This window comes from Octopus bimaculoides, chromosome 19 (assembly GCF_046866305.1).
Source record: "Octopus bimaculoides isolate indiv1 chromosome 19, ASM4686630v1, whole genome shotgun sequence".
Taxonomy (NCBI): domain Eukaryota; kingdom Metazoa; phylum Mollusca; class Cephalopoda; order Octopoda; family Octopodidae; genus Octopus; species Octopus bimaculoides.
The window spans coordinates 55,354,930-55,373,409 of record NC_142946.1 but is presented as its reverse complement, the minus strand read 5'-3'; the positions used below and the strand labels follow the sequence as shown (position 1 = coordinate 55,373,409).

The 18,480-nt window shown below is 37.8% G+C and overlaps 1 protein-coding gene and 1 long non-coding RNA gene across 14 annotated transcripts in view; one reads left to right on the top strand and one right to left on the bottom strand.

The window, feature by feature from the left end:
• Positions 1-18,480, top strand: part of LOC106875408 (serine/threonine-protein kinase PAK 1) — a 190,346-nt gene that overhangs the window by 94,290 nt on the left and 77,576 nt on the right. Inside the window, exon 1 of one of the 12 annotated variants that reach the window (XM_052974726.2) lies at positions 2,887-2,906. The exons of 9 other annotated variants lie outside the window; for them this stretch is intronic. Coding sequence is in view for 2 of the 3 variants with exons in the window: in XM_014923520.3 (XP_014779006.1) it covers positions 16,604-16,734 (131 nt within the window). In the remaining variant the exon portion in view is untranslated. Of the gene's footprint in view, positions 1-2,886; positions 2,907-16,568; positions 16,735-18,480 lie in introns of those variants that run through there. 2 more of the 12 variants (XM_014923520.3, XM_014923519.3) reach the window with 2 other exon arrangements.
• LOC106875410 (uncharacterized) overlaps positions 1-18,480 on the bottom strand; it is a 113,011-nt gene that overhangs the window by 76,904 nt on the left and 17,627 nt on the right. The window lies entirely within an intron of this gene.

Here is an 18,480-nt window from a genome sequence, read left to right as displayed (position 1 = left end):
GCAGTGGTTGAAAGTTTGAAGTTGACCCATAGATATTTTAAACAGAGCTCCGACGATATTGTTTGTTCCACTTTTAGAGGCTCGCCCTCCTCGCCTCTCCCCTCAAAGCTCTCGCTGGCATTGATGAAGTGTTGTGGATACAACTGCATACTCGTTTCAATATCCTTTTAGCCTATACTACTACTATTACTACTACTACTACTACTACTACTACTACAGGGTGTTCATAAATTATCTTTACAACTTTCATAATTCATTGCATCCATTTAAGTTGAGCTCCATCAATCCATTCCTTCGTAACCAATGGAGCCCACGTGGAAGTGTTCTGATGTTTCTAATAAAACTTTGCCTATGTTTTCGAATAAATTCTGCTGAGTTATCCTTATCCCCCCCCCCCCCCCGCTGATTTTTTTCAAATTGTAAAGGTAATTTTTGGACATCCTCTACTACTACTACTACTACTACTACTACTACTACTACTACTACTACAGATAATGGTTTCTTATATAAGCACAAAGCTACATGTCTTCCACTAGAAAAATGTTATTTCATCCATTTTATCAAGAAATTTGCATAGGACCCCACAGTATATACTTGACTGGTACTTTATTTTATCGTTTTCTCCCCAAAAAGGATTAAAGACAAAGTTTTGACTTCAGTAGGATTTGAACTCAGAACATAATTTTTAAAAATCGTAATTAAATGTTTGCAAGGCATGTTACCAAACGTTAACAGTTCTGTCAATCCAATCATTGGTAAAAAAAAACAAAACCTTCGGTCATGAATGACCATGGGATTGCACCTAGAAAGTTACCCTCCGAGGTACAAGTCCGGGCAAGGTTGTTTATGGAAGACCAGCAGATGTCCATGCATACCAGCCCCCCCCCCCCTCCACACCACCGATGCTATGCAAGGCAAAGGCCGATACAGCTTGGCACCAGTGACGTCACAACTCATTTGCACAGCTGAGTGAGCTGGAGTAACATGAAAATGTCCTATTCAACAATCCTGGAATCGAACTCACTACCTGATAATTGTGAGTTCGATGCTCTAACCACTGAGCCATGCACCTACTGTTCTTAAAAACTTCTTTGAGGTTACCTGCCTACCCACCCACATATACTACCTGACTTCATATGACAGATAATTCATTCTCTTCCGATGTTTCATACAAATAAATGTAGGCTGGCGTTAGCCCTACCTTTCCTTTCTTCCTAGAATACTGCTGCCAAGCGAGTGGTGGGGAAGCTGATATGTTGATTAATGGTATCTCTGAAATCTTCCGGAGGGGGGTGGGCTCTTACCTCCATCGTTCTCCCCCTCCCCGCCCCCGCCGCACACACGCGCGATATGATGTTGGCTGTTGTCAGGTTGATTACGGGGGAGTGGAGTAGGGAAGAAAACACCCTTATCTCTGGGTTGATTCGCTGTCAAAGCAGGTATATGGCTTTCAGGGTGTTGGTATGTCTGTTACCTTTCACATACTCCATGGTATTTGGGCTGTTTTGTTGTTGTTGTTCCAACAGTTATCTCCTTTTTACTCTCTCCACTTCATCACCTGGTGGTGGTAGTGGCGTCGGCGGCGGCGGCGGTGGTGGTGGTGGTGGTCTCGGCCTGCGTGTGTTTGTGTTGAATAACACACAATCATCTGTATAAAGGAAAGCCTCGTACACATTATCCACACAGATTTGCCTACATAAATACAGACATGCAGGCACACACAAATATACACAAACACCACATGCTTGCATACAACATACACGCACACACGCACACGCACACACACACACACACTCACAGATTGAGGGATGAAGCTGTGGAAAGAGCGATGCTTGAAACTGAAATGGTGGGGGAAGACAATAAGGGGATGCATGAAGATAACAAGTGATGGACAAGTAATGATGATGGTGGTGGTAGTATTTTACTGGAAGTGTTGTAGTCAATTGTACTAACCTAGTATATTACTGGTACCCATTTTATCAGCATTTGAAGAATAAAAGAGCTACATGATCTCTACACTTGCTAGAAATAAGTCATCCCCCTATCATTTTTGCTATTTTAAAAATGGAAGGATACATTGGCTAATTTAGTCCTAAATATCTACAAAAAGACAGGCTGGTCATGACTAAGATACTTTCAATCATAGGTTTGCGTTATCAGGTTTGATCTGGGGTTAAACAGCAACTCTGGAAGAAAGAAAAACAAAGACATCCATGGGTTACGTTTGAACTCAGAAACCTGAGTTGAGCTACTAAAAATCAAACAGTGTAGGGATGGGGAGAACATCATTAATTTATTTATTCTAAAAGAATGAAGATGACTTTTGAATGAGATTTGGAATTAGAATGGAATTAGGGAATTAGTGGTTGGCAGAGGTGTGGGGAGAGTGAGTGTTTAATTGACATCTCCAGCTTCCAGACACTCACATAACGATGATGATGATGATGATGCAGCAGCAAAGAACATTAGATTGATAAAAGTGACTCCAGTATTTCCCTGGTAATTTATTTTATTGACTCTAGATTAATGAAATGCAAAGTTGGTTTCAGTGGGATTTGAACTCTTCCCTACTGTTACATTGTCTCTGTTGTTCTACTGATTATATCAATACAATGCCTTATATATTTTTGCTGTTCTACACTTTCTGCTACCTAGCTGGGCTCTCAGCAATAATAATAATAATAATAATAATTTTTCTAATTTAGGCATCAAGGCCACACATTTGTCAGTGTTGGCAGTACAAAAAATGCTCTCAATACACTCTGTAAAATGGTTGGTGCTAGGAAGGGCATCCATGTGTAGACACTGGAGCATGAAGCAACCCTTCAGCCCATCGGATTCTGTCAAAGTGTCCAACCCATTCCAACAGGGAATATGGACATTAAATAATGATCATGATGAGGATGGTATGTAGTTTTAATTATTGCCAGTGTTAATTGGGATGTGGGAGTAGTGTATTATTGCAGCCCTCCGACTCTGTGTCATTGTTAGTTGTACTGACCTTTGGTTTGTAAGTGCCAAATGTTTGTCTACTCTACGATCCAACTCATTTCAAGTTCTCCAATAGTCGAGGGAGTAATATGCATCATATTTACTTATTGGCTTTGTCAGTATGTCTGCAGCAACAGCTCTTCAGTATGATTTCAATCTCTCTGCCAGCACCACTACGCTGCTTGTTTGATATGCATGTACGCACGTGTGCACACACAAGTATACACACAAACACGCAACCATTTACTTGTGCAAACAGCATTCAATATATGTCCTGGCTCTCTGAGCAGTATCTCTATCTCTCTCTATCTCTCTCTCTCTCTCTCTCTCTCTCTAGCTCTCTCTCATACACACACATCGATATACACACACATACACAGGCAAACACATGTATGTAAACTTGTTTTTATGTAAAGCTGTATGATAAAACAGTTGAATATTAAATGGAAGAATCCCTTGATACTTTGAGTACCAGATTTATTTATTTTTACAAAAAAGAAAAGTTAAAAAAGGTTGATGGTGATTTATGAAGTTTGGGTTTACAAGTCATCGTCATTTACTACTTGAAAGCTTATGATTCAGACATTGCTCCTATGAACCGAAAAGCTGAGAGTAGCGACAGCATGGGTTAGCAGATTGAAATGAATATTATACACTCTGTTACACATCCTCACTATTTTTCCTACATTCAGATGTGTTTATATAAATTGTATGTATAACCTTCAAACCATACATATACATATGTATCCCCAAATCATTTCAAACAATTTAATTCCAAATACTTTTAAGACAAGATGCAGTCAACAAGACCTTCATAGCTTTCCTTGGAACATTACTGAAAATAATGTACATATACCTAACATTTCTTTATATTTTCTACATCTAGAGGGTAATGCATTCTTGAAAGATGTTGAATTTATTGGAATGGTGTGTGTGTGTGTGTGTGTGTGTGTGGCTTGTAGCTACACACACACACACACACACACACACATCTTGTAGTTATATTGCTTTCTGCTCTTTGTGGCCTTTAATTCTTAGTACATTTCAAATGTGAATATAAATAAATATACATCATTTATTAACTTTATATCCTGGTAATTACCCTGCCCCCCCCCCCCTCGACATAAATTCTGTGAAATCTACCAGGGCAGAAAGGTAAGTTGTCCCCACCCCTACATTCTCCTCTCATAACAATTTAGTAGATGAAATATTTTAAGACTAACTTCAGTTTACCCCTCTGCCTGTCTGTCTCTCTCTCTCTCTGAATTTCTTGTTTGATGAGAAATGGCAAGATGTTAAACGAAGCAGCAGTGATACAATATTCTCTGTGAGTTGTGTTTGAAACTTGAGCTTTAAGACGGTCCTTGTGTAAATAGTTTTTGGTGATGCTCTGTTATTCTTTATCTCATGGCAGAGAAGAACTATGTTAACTTACCAATCCAATCCAATCCAGTCCAGTGCTTATTAATATTTCTTCTGAATCGAATTCCAAAGAGAATTTCAAGAAATTCTTTGACTGCTGTTCTCAGACATCATGCAGAGTATAGATGAGCTAAACTAATAAGGTTTCTTCATGTCAGTAATATAGACATCATCTTATAATTGGTGCTTCCTCTTTCATCACCTCTAGCAGACTCTCAGATTTTTATCTTCTACAGTATCTTGTGGTTAGAACCTTGAAGATATTACTTTTATCACCCCTATAGCATAACTGTGAAGATATACTCTCTCTCCTTCCTTCACTAACAGAACCTTGAAGGTACACTCTTCCATCCTTTACCTGAAGCAGAACCTTGATAATATTACTTCTCTTCCCATATCACCAGCAGAACCTTAAAGATATCATCTCTCTCTGTGCCCACCCCCTCACAAACTGAGCCTTGAAAATATACACTGTCTCTTTCCCTCATCATCAGTCTTGAAGATACACACTCATCTTCCCTTCACCCTTAAATACATATTCTCTAGTCTCTTCTTCCATTGTAAATGAGCCTTAAAGATATACTTTTACACCTCTCTGTAACAGAATATTGTAGGTGATATATTCTCCCATTGCTATACCATCAAAACTTTAACCTTTTTGTTAACCAAATCTCTGATGAAACACACTACCTTTGTTTTAATTAATTTTCAAAATTGTGAAAAATTTATTAAAGTAATTTTGTTATTATTAAACTACTGTTTGAAACATAAATTAGCCTGAAATTTTGATTGACGGCTTTACTTTAGACCTCTTTAAAACAAGAAGTTTATATTGAAGAACCATAGGCAGTCTCAGTCTTGTTGGTCCTTTCCTCCCTCAACGACAGAGCTAAAGATATACTCTTTCTTATACTTCTATATTGCATAACTTTGGAAATATACTCTCACTTCCTCATAAGAGACCCATGCAAACAGTCTCTCCTTTTAAATTTCTTAATAGCATTACTTTTTTAATCTCTTAATAACTCTGCACTTAAATCTCTTAATGAACTCTCTCACTAAATCTCTTAATGAACTCTCTCACTAAATCTCTTAATATACTCTATATCTAAATCCTGTGACATATCTACAATTAAGATCGAATGGTAGCTAGAGTATTGACCAATCAATTGCTGCAAATTGACCCAAATGGCACAGTGTATATCTGATGCCATGTGCATAACATGCTGGTGTTATGTGAATACTATATACATATATATACAAATGCCCAGATTTAAGACCTGCTATTGACTGCTCCCTTAGCTATTTCATTGGATATCTGCAACTTCGGAGTCTCCTTGAGCAGAGCTGGCAAGAGGTACACTTAACAGCCCAGTGGTTTCAGATTTCATCCTACCATAAGCAGCCCAGTGTTTTCAGATTTGATTCTGCTTTGAGCAAGTGTCTTCTTCAGCCTAGGTTGAGTCACATCCCGTGAGTGAGGTTGTATATCGCCGTGGGGGAAAATATTACCTTACTTGGAAACAAATGAGGATTGTTGACAGGAAGGGCATTTGGCCATAGAAAATCTGCCTCAATAAATTCCATTGGGCCCATGTGAGCGTGGAAAAGTGGACATTAAAACAATGCTGATGTTATATATCTGTGTGGGTGTGTTTGTGTCCCACTGTGTGGCACCTTGGGCAAGTGTCTTCTATAACCTCAGGCCAACCAAAGCATTGTGAATGGATTTGGTAGATAGAAACTGAAAGAAGCCTGTTACATATATTTGTGTCTATGTTTATCCCCCCCACCATCTAAATTAAAACCTTCCTTCTATCAAAATTTAATGTTAACTCATGTTTCAAACAGCAGGTTAATTAGTGACAATTATTTTACTAAATGCTTCATTATTTTCAAAATTAACTGAAACAAAAGCTGCATATTTCACGAGAAATATAGTAAAAAAAAACCCAAAAAAAGAAGAAAAAAAAGAATTAATAATGTAACATTAGCACAGCAAGCAGACATTGAATATCTGAAAGTTTCCTGGACTTTTTCATTCTTCTCAAATGGAAAAGGTCAAACTTATTAGTGTTTTTTTTTTACAAACAAACAAATAATAATAATAATAGTAATAATAATATCTGTAAAACCATTTTCTGTGACTTTTGGGATTTTTTTTTTTTTTTTTTCTTTATGGCATTCATTCCTTCTAGTAAGTTAAACACCAAAGCAGGTCAGCAAATGGCAACATGAGATGAGGGTTCCTTACTCATTACCATTTGTAGAATCAAGTTGGCATTTCTTATTACCAAAATATAAACCATGAGACAAATGAATCAGATCTTAGATTAAAATGCGAGATGCTGTTGGGCAAAACTATTAGAAAGAAATTATTGGATTTTCTGGTTTATCCAGCCTTTGGCACCACCTTGGAAACTGACAGTCATCTAAAATCTATCTGCCCTCTATCTTATTGACAGAACACAGCAAGAAGATCAGAATGATTTGTTAATGTCAATGTGACCCCTTAAAAAATTGTAAGCTTCTTGTTATTCTATTTGCCTCGGCTTAATTCTCTGAAACTGCAGTGAGTATTAACATTAGGTTTGGTTTTCAAATGTGTTGGCTTAGAATAACTAATGTTGATGGAATTTAGAGCCAATATAATTATTTCTAATCTGTTAGCTGCCAGCTTTTAGTTACCATACTATGATTAACTTTTGTTATTAGTAATGATTTTTTTCATGGTTTTCTTTTTCAATTAGATTCTTTGGTTAATTTGTGTAAAGATGTTTCTATAAGGAGGTTTTAGTTTTTGAAGATTGAAGGACAGTTAATGTTTCATCTGTTGGATCATTACTTCATAGTATTTTATATTGGTTTTCTATGAGTAATATTGCAGGTTTCTTTTCTGGTTCCTACCCTTCATTACTGTTAGGGATTTTGAGAAAATATGTGTTCCCTTTTTAGCTGGGAGGTTTTTCTCATATTTGATGCCATTCTGCAATCAAACCTCCTGATTATTGACTTTTGTTAAGTGAAGGACTTCAGTTATGTGTAATGGGGTGGGTTTTGGTTCTGGTGAATGATACACAGTTTGACAAGAACTGTATTTACTAAAGGCTTTGGTTTATTTCATTGGTTTGCAAATGGTGTAGAATACAGATGTGATCTGTAGATGGTGCATGGCTTGGATGTTGAACATCCAAACCTGTGATAGATTAAATTCTTGGTTGTAATGTGGATGGAATATTGCATGGTTTTCAATTTTAGCACTGGTACTGAGCCAGAAATTTTTGGAAGAGGGAAGAATTGATTAAATCAACCTCAGTATATTACAGTCACTTGATATATTGAAACTGCAAGGATGGAAGGCAAACATGTTCCTGTTGGAATTTGAACTATTGACATAACAAAATATTGCAATAATGATAATTGTCTCTAGCAAACACAAGGCCTGAAATTTTGGGAGCAGTAGACTAGTCAGCTGTTTCAATTACAGTATTTTACTGGTACTTTACATCTACCTTGGAGCTGCTGGTCTTTTGCCGAAATGAGAAAGAAATATAAAAATAATAATAATAATAATAATAATAATTGCTGTTGATGACGATGATGCTAGTGAGAAACTTCATAGCTTTTTATAGCCTTTCCTTATATATTTTCCCAAGGATTTGAATATCAGGTGACAAATGAAGAAGGAAGAGATGGGAGATGGAAACATGTAATTATGACTCCAACTGTTAATTATGGAAGGAAATTAATATATTAATGAAGACCTATATTGATAGTAATCCCATCTTTTGAGATCTATTCATATCTATAGCAAACAGTAACAGGAAGTACAGCATCTTTACCACAATCCCAACTTCATAATGGATGCTGGCATGATTGTGTAGGTGTGGTTTCAAATATGTGATTTCAGGTTCAATCACATTGTATGACCTCTTGGACAAGTCTCCTCTACCATAGCTTTGAGTCAACTAAAGCCTTATGAGTGAAAATTTGGGTAACAGAAACTGTTGTGAAGTCTGTCAAAGAGAGAGTTCCTTTCCTTGTGTTGTAGACTAAATTCACTACCTGGTTTAAACCACCATGCCCCACCTGGCACTTAGATGCTTTCAATGGAGTGTGCTCTATTGCAAGCATTTAGATCAGTGGTTCTCAATCAAGGTCCATGTGACTCCAGGCAGGAGGGGCCCATGCAAGCAAAATAGTAAATTGGATACAGTAGGCACAGGCATGGCTGTGTGGTGAGGATCTTGCTTCTCAACTACATGGTTCTGAGTTCAGTCCCACTGCTTGGCACCTTGGACAAGTGTCATCTGCTAGAGCCTCAGGCCAACCAAAGCCTTTCACTGTTTCTACTTGTCATTCCTCATCTGTTTGTTATCATTGAGCAGACCTTTGATCAAAGGCACTCTAGCCATGACTATCCATCCAGTCCTTTATATATCAACCCCAATACTTGTCAGGTACTTTATTTTGTCAACCCCAAAAGATTGAAAGGCTAAGTTAATTTTGGTTGAAATTGAACTCAGAATGTTAAGAGCCGGAAGAAATGCCACTGAGCATTTTGTCTACACTTACAATTTTGCTAACACATTGCCTTATTAATAACAATAATAATATTGGTTTCTGATTCTGACACAAGGCCAACAGTTTTAAAGGGAGGGGTTACTCAAAGCATTGAGTGGTGTACTTGATTTTATCACTCCAGAATGAGAACAGACAAAGTTGATCCTGGTGTGATTTGAACTCAGAATGTAATAAGCCATAAGAAATATCACAAGGTATTTTCTGGTACTTTATTACTATTTAAACTTCAGCAGAAATTTATGTGTCAAAAAATGTAGGTTAGTACCAAGATGAATGAAATAACTAGATGGAATAGTGTTTTTAGCTATGGCCTCTACCATAACTGCTGAACTGATGTCCACAGCCACTGAGCTTGTATCCATGGCTACTGAGCTTGTATCTCTGACCACAACTGTTGAGATGGTGTCTATCAGATTCACATAGCTTGTATCTCTATCACAGCTGCTGAGCTGGTGAATCTAACATTCTTTGCTTAACCCTTTTGATACCAACCCAGCTGAAGCCAGCTCTGGCTCTGTAGTACAAATGTCTTGTTTTCATAAGTTTTGAATTAAAATCTTCCACCAAACTTTAGTCACAATTAATGTTCCTAACACTAGCTTAATGATAACCAAGTTATTTTACTAAATTCTTTGTTATATTTTAAATAATTGAGAGAAAAACAGCACATCTCAAATTAAATACAGTAACAAAAGGGTTAATGAGAAAATAAGCTGAATTATGCCATTACCAAATGATACGAAACAAGCAAGTCACTTTGGTCTGATATTGTTCTGCAGGAATTTTCTAATATCCTTCAGCTGGACTCTTTACTTTGCTTGCCATCCTCTTTAAGAAATGGCAGCCATTTCGCAGCAAGTATGTGGAAAGATTTCTCCAAAGTAAAATACAGTGAAATCTTGAAAACATTACTAGCAATACTACCATCACTGCAGCCATTACTGCAACTAGCAGTACCAGTTGCACCACCACCACCACTACCACCACCATCATCATAACTATTGCTTTTAATCTGACCCAGAATAAATAAATATATCTAATTATACATGAGCAATTTCAGAGCTATGAATTAATACATCAGGGGAAAAGAGTAGAAAGCTTACACTACACTATACTGTATAGATTCCATATGATATGCTAAATATAGCATTGCGGACGTTAAGACAGGATAGGGTGTGATGTTAGGAGAGTATTTTCCATTATTGACTTGTTATCTCATTATCATTCAGCTATTTCACAATATATACTAATGAGCCACTGCTTGTTTGTTGACCACCTACTAGTCTCCTCTATGGATACTCCACCCACTACCATCACCTCAATTGCTTTCTCTGAATTTCTAATTAACTCTGGTGTGTGATGTGTAATGTTTGTCCACTGCCCTCCTTTTACTAAAAACAAAACAAAGCAAAAGAAAAAAACATTCTTGGTCAGGTTTTCATTTATTTCTATTATCATATAAAAAAAAAAAACACTAAAAAACTACTAATTGGGAATATTGGCTTCACTAGATATTCAAGTTTTAAAAAGAAACCCAGTGAGTCTATGTGTGTGTGTGTGCCACTACTTCGTAGCTTGAACAATTGACAAAAACTGTTTCAGGACCCACATCACTGGAAAACCCTTTTAAACTCTTTGGTAAAGATTATCTTCTGGTTCCTAGAAAGGCTTATAAAATTTTACCATAGTTTTCTTGATAATTATTATTGTTGTTATAAGAGCAGTGGATCGGTAAAGTTGTTAGAATAATCAGACAAAATGCCTTGTATTTCTGATGACTGTTGTTGTAGGTTCAGATTGCAACAAGGTCAACTTTACTTTCCATCCCTATGGGGGTGGGGTCACTACAATAAAGTCCCAGTCAAGTACTAGAGTGAATGGTATCGACTGACCCTCTCCCTTCAAAAATGCTGGCCTTGTGCCTAAGTTAGAAACACTTTTTATTGTTATCATTCAACTTTTCTTTTCATCTTTCCAGAATCAATAAACTAAATATCAGTCGATTGTTGGGGAGGAAGGGGGGAGGGAGGGAAATGATGAAATTGACTATCCTCTGTCTCCCCAATCTCATTGCCAGAAAACATTGCTATTATTGGATCTAGTGAAAGTGGTGAGCTGGCAGAATTATTAGTGAGTTGGACAAAATGCTTAGCAGCATTTCTCTTGGGTCTTTACATTCTGAGTTCATATGCCACCAACATCATCTTTGCCTTTCGTTATTTTGGGATTGATAAGGCGGCGAGCTGGCAGAATCCTTAGCATGCTGGAAGAAATGCTTAGCAGCATTTCAACTGTCGCTACGTTCTGAGCCCAAATTCTACCAAGGTCAACTTTGCCTTTCGTCCTTTTGAGGTGGATAAAATAAGTACCAGTTAAACACTGGGGTCAATGTAACCGACTCATCCCCACCTACCCCAAGATGCCCTTGAGGCAAAAAATTGAAATAATTATTTTGGGGTTGATAAAATAAATACCAGATGAGCAGTGGATTTAATGTAAATGAGTAGCCCCCCCCCCAAAAAAAAACATTGCTGGTTTTGTCTCAAAATTTGAAACAATTATTAGATCAACTTGGTCTTTCATCTTTAGGGGTCAATAAAATAAAGGACTAGAGTCAATGTAATTGACTATCTCCTCTCCCCCAAACACTTCAGTCCTACTTATGTTAGAAACAACTATTAACCCTTTAGTATTTAAACTGGCCACATCCGGCCTCTCACTTAACTACAATATTATTCTGAAAATAAACAATCACATCATTGAAATCTCAAAGCTACAAAGTAAGGCATGACTAACTTATATCAGTGTGAATAAGTGGGCATTACATTTGACAGAGAAATCTGAATGCTAAAGGGTTAAAGGCAATATAGATTGGCGGAATCGTTATAGAGCATTGGGGAAAATGCTTTGCCATATTCATTCTAGCTCTACAATCTGAATTCAGATCCTAGAGCTTGTCCATTTGTTAGAAACACTTATTATTACTGAGCCAACCTGGCCTTTAGTCCTTTTGCGATTGATGAAGTAAATGACTGTACGTTCTGTTTCAGGATATGTTATTCAATATGCCATTCTATTTAAGATAGTAAAGTACAATTTAATAAAAGGTGATCGTTTATATTGTTTTGTCGTATTTTAAAGCTAAAAATCATTGCTTCTCTCTTCTCCCGTGTGATTCTCTGCATCACCTATTTCTTCTTGTGTTCTAAGAGGATCAGAAGACCAAATAAGTATTGGATTGATATAATCAACCAATCCTCAAACTACTGAACTTTTGCCTATATGAGAAACAGTTATTTTTGATCGACTTTGCCTTTTACTTTTCTAAGTGTTGATGAAATAATCTACCAGTCCAGCACTAGGACAGATCTAATCGACCCTTCCTTGGTATGAGGCTAGTAATTTCAGGGCAGGAGGGAAGTTGAGTACATTGAGCCCAGGGCTCAACTAGCACTTCTTTTATTGACCCTGAAAAGATGAAAGGCAAAGTCAACCTCGGTGAAATTTGAACACAGATCATAGACGGATGAAATGCCACGAAGCATTTTGCCTGGTGTGCTAACAATTCTTCCAGCTCGCCACCTTAAAAATAATAATGATAATGATAATTATTATGATAATGAAATGTTAAAAAAAGCAGAGGGCTGTCAAAAGAGATAGTAACATGGCATTCTTAAAATTAATGTCTGATATTTTGAATTTTAGCCAAATTAAACAAGACAGCTGACTGATTAAATCATCACAAAATATTGAAGGAAAGGAGATAGTGGCATTAAAACTACAGCTGCTACCATTATTTTCTGCATTTATAGAAACAGTGAATTTGAACTGATATTAAAATGTAGTAGTTAAGGGAAACCAGATGCTTTTGTGTTCCAATTTTAATCTATCTAGGAAATAGTCATATAAATAACATCAAGACTGTAAAGACTGGAATGGTTTCCATTTTAGAGCCATGGAGTTCACTAATTGTCCATTGGCAGTAAAATACTTTGACTCTTGTATTTAAACATTCATCATGACTATTTAAGAAATTGCTTCATTTAAAAAAATTTTTTAATTTTATTTTGTCGTAATACTAAGATGTTACATCTACTTAACATGAAGCCAATGAGGGAATTTCTGTGTGGCCTCTCAACTTGCTGGAAATAACAGCTAAATCTCCCTGATATCACACCGAACAGTTATAAAAAAAAATTAGAGAACAAGCTCCTTAACTTTGAATTATACAAAGATGGGATTTTCACAATTACTCTGGCTGTTATCCCTTACTTACACACACACACACACACATTCTCTCTCTCTCTCTCTCTCCCTCTCCCTCTCCCTCTCTCTCTCCAAAGAAATCAGCTATGGTCTGACCTGAGTGGGGATGGACTCCAATATAATGCAGTGTGCCACAATGACATCAAGAACTGAAAACCCAAGACAGGAAGATGTATGTAAGTAAGTACGTAGGTAGGCAGACAGGCTGATGGAAATGTAGGTGAAAATGTAGAGAGGACAGTGGGCAATGTTCAGAGCAGTGTTCCTGTAACTACTTGGTAACGCACACCATATTGTCAGCTGACATTTATTAGAAATATTTCCTCACAATAAACAAATTGGAGATTGATTTTTTTTTATATGCCTTCCATCTTCAATGGTTGTTTCCCCCTCTCCTCCTATTATCCTTCATCTGACTCATATATTGTTATTTTAAATGGCATCCCAGATTGTGTCAGGCTTAGCTAGTTTAAAACCTTACTGAGAAACTATGCCACATGGTTTCTCTTGGAACCACTAGGTAGGCTTCACTTATTACTCCTGAATTTATTCATTTATTTTAAGTTTTGTGACCTTTTTACTCTCACATATTTAATTTCATAGGAATTTGGTTAAAGGAACTTCACAATATTATGGATCTATTGTCTGCAGCTACCCACTGTTAAACATGTTTGCACAATTGAATGGTTAAATAAAGGTCTGGATATCTAAGATGCTGTGAACATCATCTGTTGGATGTTGTAATGGGGAATAGATCTAGCAGTGTGGCTGAACTATTGACAGATATTCTTTTCTACTCTAAGCATGAGGCCTGAAATTTTTTTGGTGGTGATGGGGGGGAAGTTGATTAGATGAACCCCAGTGGGCAACTGGTACTTAATTCATCGACCCCACTATTGACAGATATTAAAAGCTGACTGTAGTAGTTGTGGTGGTGGTGGTGGTGGTGGCGGTGGCCTCCTCCTCCTCCTGTATAGTTGTTGCTTTTATCATTATCATCATCATCGTTGTTGTTGTTGTTCTAATTATTATCATCAGATGGCAGCAGTGGTGTCATTGCTGTCATCTTTAGCCTTCCTCTGACTAGTGCCAACATCAACATCATTGCTATTGTTGTTGTCATTGTCTCTCCTTTCCTCTTAATATTCTCATTACTGTCGATGATCATCATCATCATCATCTTCATTACCATTGTCATTGCCTTGCTATCATCATCATCATCATCATATCACTTTAAGATGTATTGTTCCATGCTTATGTGGGTTTAACAGGTTTACAATATGACAGTTTTCTCTAATTGTATTTAATTACAGTAATCATAGGCTGGTGAAGGAAGAGGAACAGATATAGCCAATGCAGAAAATAGCTGTAATATACTAGGGAATTGATGTCATTGATATGAGATTTGATGTGGTTGCTTTAGAATGTAATTTAATTTGATGATCAACCAGTCTTTACTGGGGATGCTTAACTGTATTGATTTGATGAAGTATTTAGACATCCCAGTACCACCACCCCACCACAGCATCCCACTCACCACCACTAGCACTTTCATCATATCCTATACCCCTATCACTAACCCTAGCACCACCACTACTACCCACAAACACAAACACCCAACACTACTACTACTACTGCCACTATCATCTGGACATCTCACCCCCCCCCCCCCACATTCACCATCTAAGCCACCAGTACCCCCACTACCACCATACCCTTTATCATATAGCATGGTGTGTTGGTGAATGTATTGATATTTGTGTGTGTGTGTGTGGTGATATTTGTGCATGTATCTGTGTGCGTGTGTGTTGCTATCTGTATGCGTGTTTGTTGGTATGTGGTTGCAGTATTGTTGTTCTCTTAGATTCAATATCTCTACACTGTACATCATCTCACAGTCTTTTAATTCCACTCCCCCCCCCCCCCCGCACTTCCCTTCTTAAGGATCAATTCTGTCCTGCAGTTCTCTCCCTGCTCCTCCCTCATTACCCCCACAGTCCTCTAGTCTGCCCCTCCTCCTCCCTTAATCCCCACCCTCTCTTCATGGATCACAACTTCAATCTCTCTCTCTCTCCTCTCTTTTATCCCCACTTTTTCTCTCTTGGACCACAGTCATTGTCTCTCATCTTCTCTGCTATCGTCAAATCCATTTATGGATTAATTCCACCATATTACATCATCAATGTCATAATCATAACTTTTTACTTTTCTTATATTTTCTAGCTCTTCTCTCTCATTCTCACTCTCACTCTCTCTATTTGTTTCTTTCTGATCTTGGTCTTTTCGGTTTTTCTTTTTGTCTTGCTGATGTTCCTACTGTTGCAGCTGTATCAGTTACACTTATGGTTGTTACTGTGCTTGGTAACTGTTCTTGTAATTGTTGCAGTAGAAGTTGTGGATGTTGCATTTCTGTTTAAAACGGATGTTGTGGTTATGGGTGTAGATACTGTTGTTGTTCTTTTGATCGCGCACCCTCCCTATTACTTAAGTAAATCTATAACCAAAGGTGGTGACCCCTCACCACCACCACCACCACCACCACCACCGCTCACAATTTGTTTCCTCAGACACAGGATATCAATGTCTTCACACTATGTTCCCCAACAAGAACTTCCTCTTTATAAAGTGGCAGAGTGTAATTTGAGGAAAGTTTGGCTGCTATTTCTAACAGGTCAAGCAGTTACATGTAAGTTCCATCATCGAACTACTGCTGTGGTTGTTGTTACTTTTCTCTCTTTGTTGTTTGGATCCAACCAATAATTGTGTGTCTCTGAAATTTCCGTCTCGGCTGAAATTCTGATTGGTTTGATGCAACTTGTGCAGTGGAAAGAACACTTACTATTACCACCACCACCACCACCACCACCACCACCACCATCATCATCATCATCAAGACCAACCACCCTCTCTTTTGCCATCATCACTGCCACTACTACTCACCACCCACATCCAGCTATCGATTGATTATTTTTCTCTATGCTGTTCTTCCTTCGTTATTTTATTTTTATTTTTCTGTCTCCTTTCTTTCTTCACCAAGCATTCTTTTCTCTCTCTCTCACTCTCTCTCTCTCTCTCTCACTCTCTCTCTCTCCCTCTTCCTGTTTTTCTCTCCCATTCATTCTCTCTACATTTCTCTCTTTCTCACCTATGACCACTGCCTTCTCTCTCTCTCTCTCTCATTGGTGACTCGTTTGTCCCTCTCTTTCTCACCACCTTTTTCTTCCACCCGTATACTCTACATACTCCCTTTTTATTCTTGCCTTTATGTCCTACCTCCCCTTCTCTCTCTCTCTGTCTCTCTCTCTCTCTCTCTCTCTCTCATTACAACTGTGGCTATTGAATGGCAACACAGCATTGCCAACAACGGTACAAAACGGCAGCTGCAACTAAATGGTGCCTGTCCTGCGTCAGCACAGCTGTGCATAGGATTTGTTGGATTTCGGGCAATAAGGAGTTACACAACAACATGAGGTAGTACCAACTTTGGGGGCTTTCCCATTCTCTTTCCCTCTCTTTTTCTTTCTTTCCTCCTCTCTCTCTCTTTCTCTCTCTTATATATATTTCTCTTGCTTTCCTTTTATTTATATTTGGTTGTCGAAAGGGTTCTAATAAGGGCAGAAGTAGCTTTGTGTACACAAATTCTCACATCCACACACACAATATATATATATATACATATACATATATATATATACATATATATATATATATATATACATATATATATATATGCTTGAGCCAGATAGGGAGTATCTGCTTAAGTCATTGAGGGAGTCTCTACAATATCAATTGACTAGCTAGAAATAGCAACCAAATCACGCACTACTGTCTTGGTGTTGCTTCGAGTATACAAACAGGCAAGATAGTCAGGACCAAAATGTCATTAATCTTAGGTCTGCTTGACTAAGGTTAACCCAGGGTTAAATAATGTTAAAATACGTACTTACATGCATGCATATATTATTGCGAACATAAATGCAGCCATTATCATGGTGAGTGCTCTGTAGTGTTAATATAACAGTCTCACAGAAAGTGATAGATGTCTGATTTGTCATTTCCACTGGGACCTGTTGCTCTTTGCTGGCCCATACTGATGCTTATATTGTCAAATCACACACACACACACACACACACAGCTGTGTGGTAAGACACTTGCTTCCCAATCACATGGTTCTGGGTTCAGTCCCTTTGCATGGTACCTTGGGCAAGTGCCTTCTACTATAGCCCCAAGCCAACCAAAGCCTTGTGAGTGGATTTGGTGGATGGAAACTGAAAGAAGTTCATCATATATGTGTCTGTGTCTGTCTGTGTTTGTCCCCCCCCCCCACACTACTGCTTAACAACTGGTGTTGGTGAGTTTACGTCCCTGTAACTTAGCAGTTCAACAAAGGAGAATGCCTGAAATGACTGAAACAGCTAAAAGATAAATGGTGTAGATCTGTGTGTGTGTGTGTGTAAGTCACAGGCATAGCCGTGTGGTTTAAAAAGATTGCTTTGCACCCATGTGATTTTGGCTTCGTTCCTTCTGTGTAGGACTGTGAGCAAGTGTCAGCCTACTATAGCCTCAAGTTAACCAAAATTTTGCGAGTTAAATTTGTTGACAGAAACTGAATAGAGGCTCATCGTTTGTGTAGTGTGTGTGTTTGTGTGTTTCTTGCCCTTTCATGTCTTGAAAGTGTTTTCATGGAATGTAAAATGACACCACATAGGCAGTGTCATTATGTTTGCTATAAAAACATGTTTGCGTCCCAGCCACATGATTCCAGGTTCATAGCACCTTGGGCAAGTGTCTTTTACTATAGCTCCAGGCCAACAAAAGCCTTACGAGTGGATTTAGTAGACAGAAACTGAAAGAAGCTGGTGGTGTATGTGTGTATCCTTGTCTTGACATCACATGATTGTTTTAATTATTCTATAAAATCATATCTGGCCATAGAGGAAATATTACTTTGCTTGAAAATAGGTAAATGTTGGTGATAGGAAGGGCATCTTGCCAAAAACATTGCCTCAATAAATTCTATTGGACCCATGCATGTATCAGAAAGTGGATGGTAAAATGATAATAATCTCAATCTCTCTCTCTCTCTCTCTTTCTCTCTCTCTCTCTCACACACACTCACACATTGTTATTCTTTCACATAGATATAGACACACAATCATAAACATACAAATTGTATCATGTACATGTACACATCTACCCTTACTCTCTTTTACACA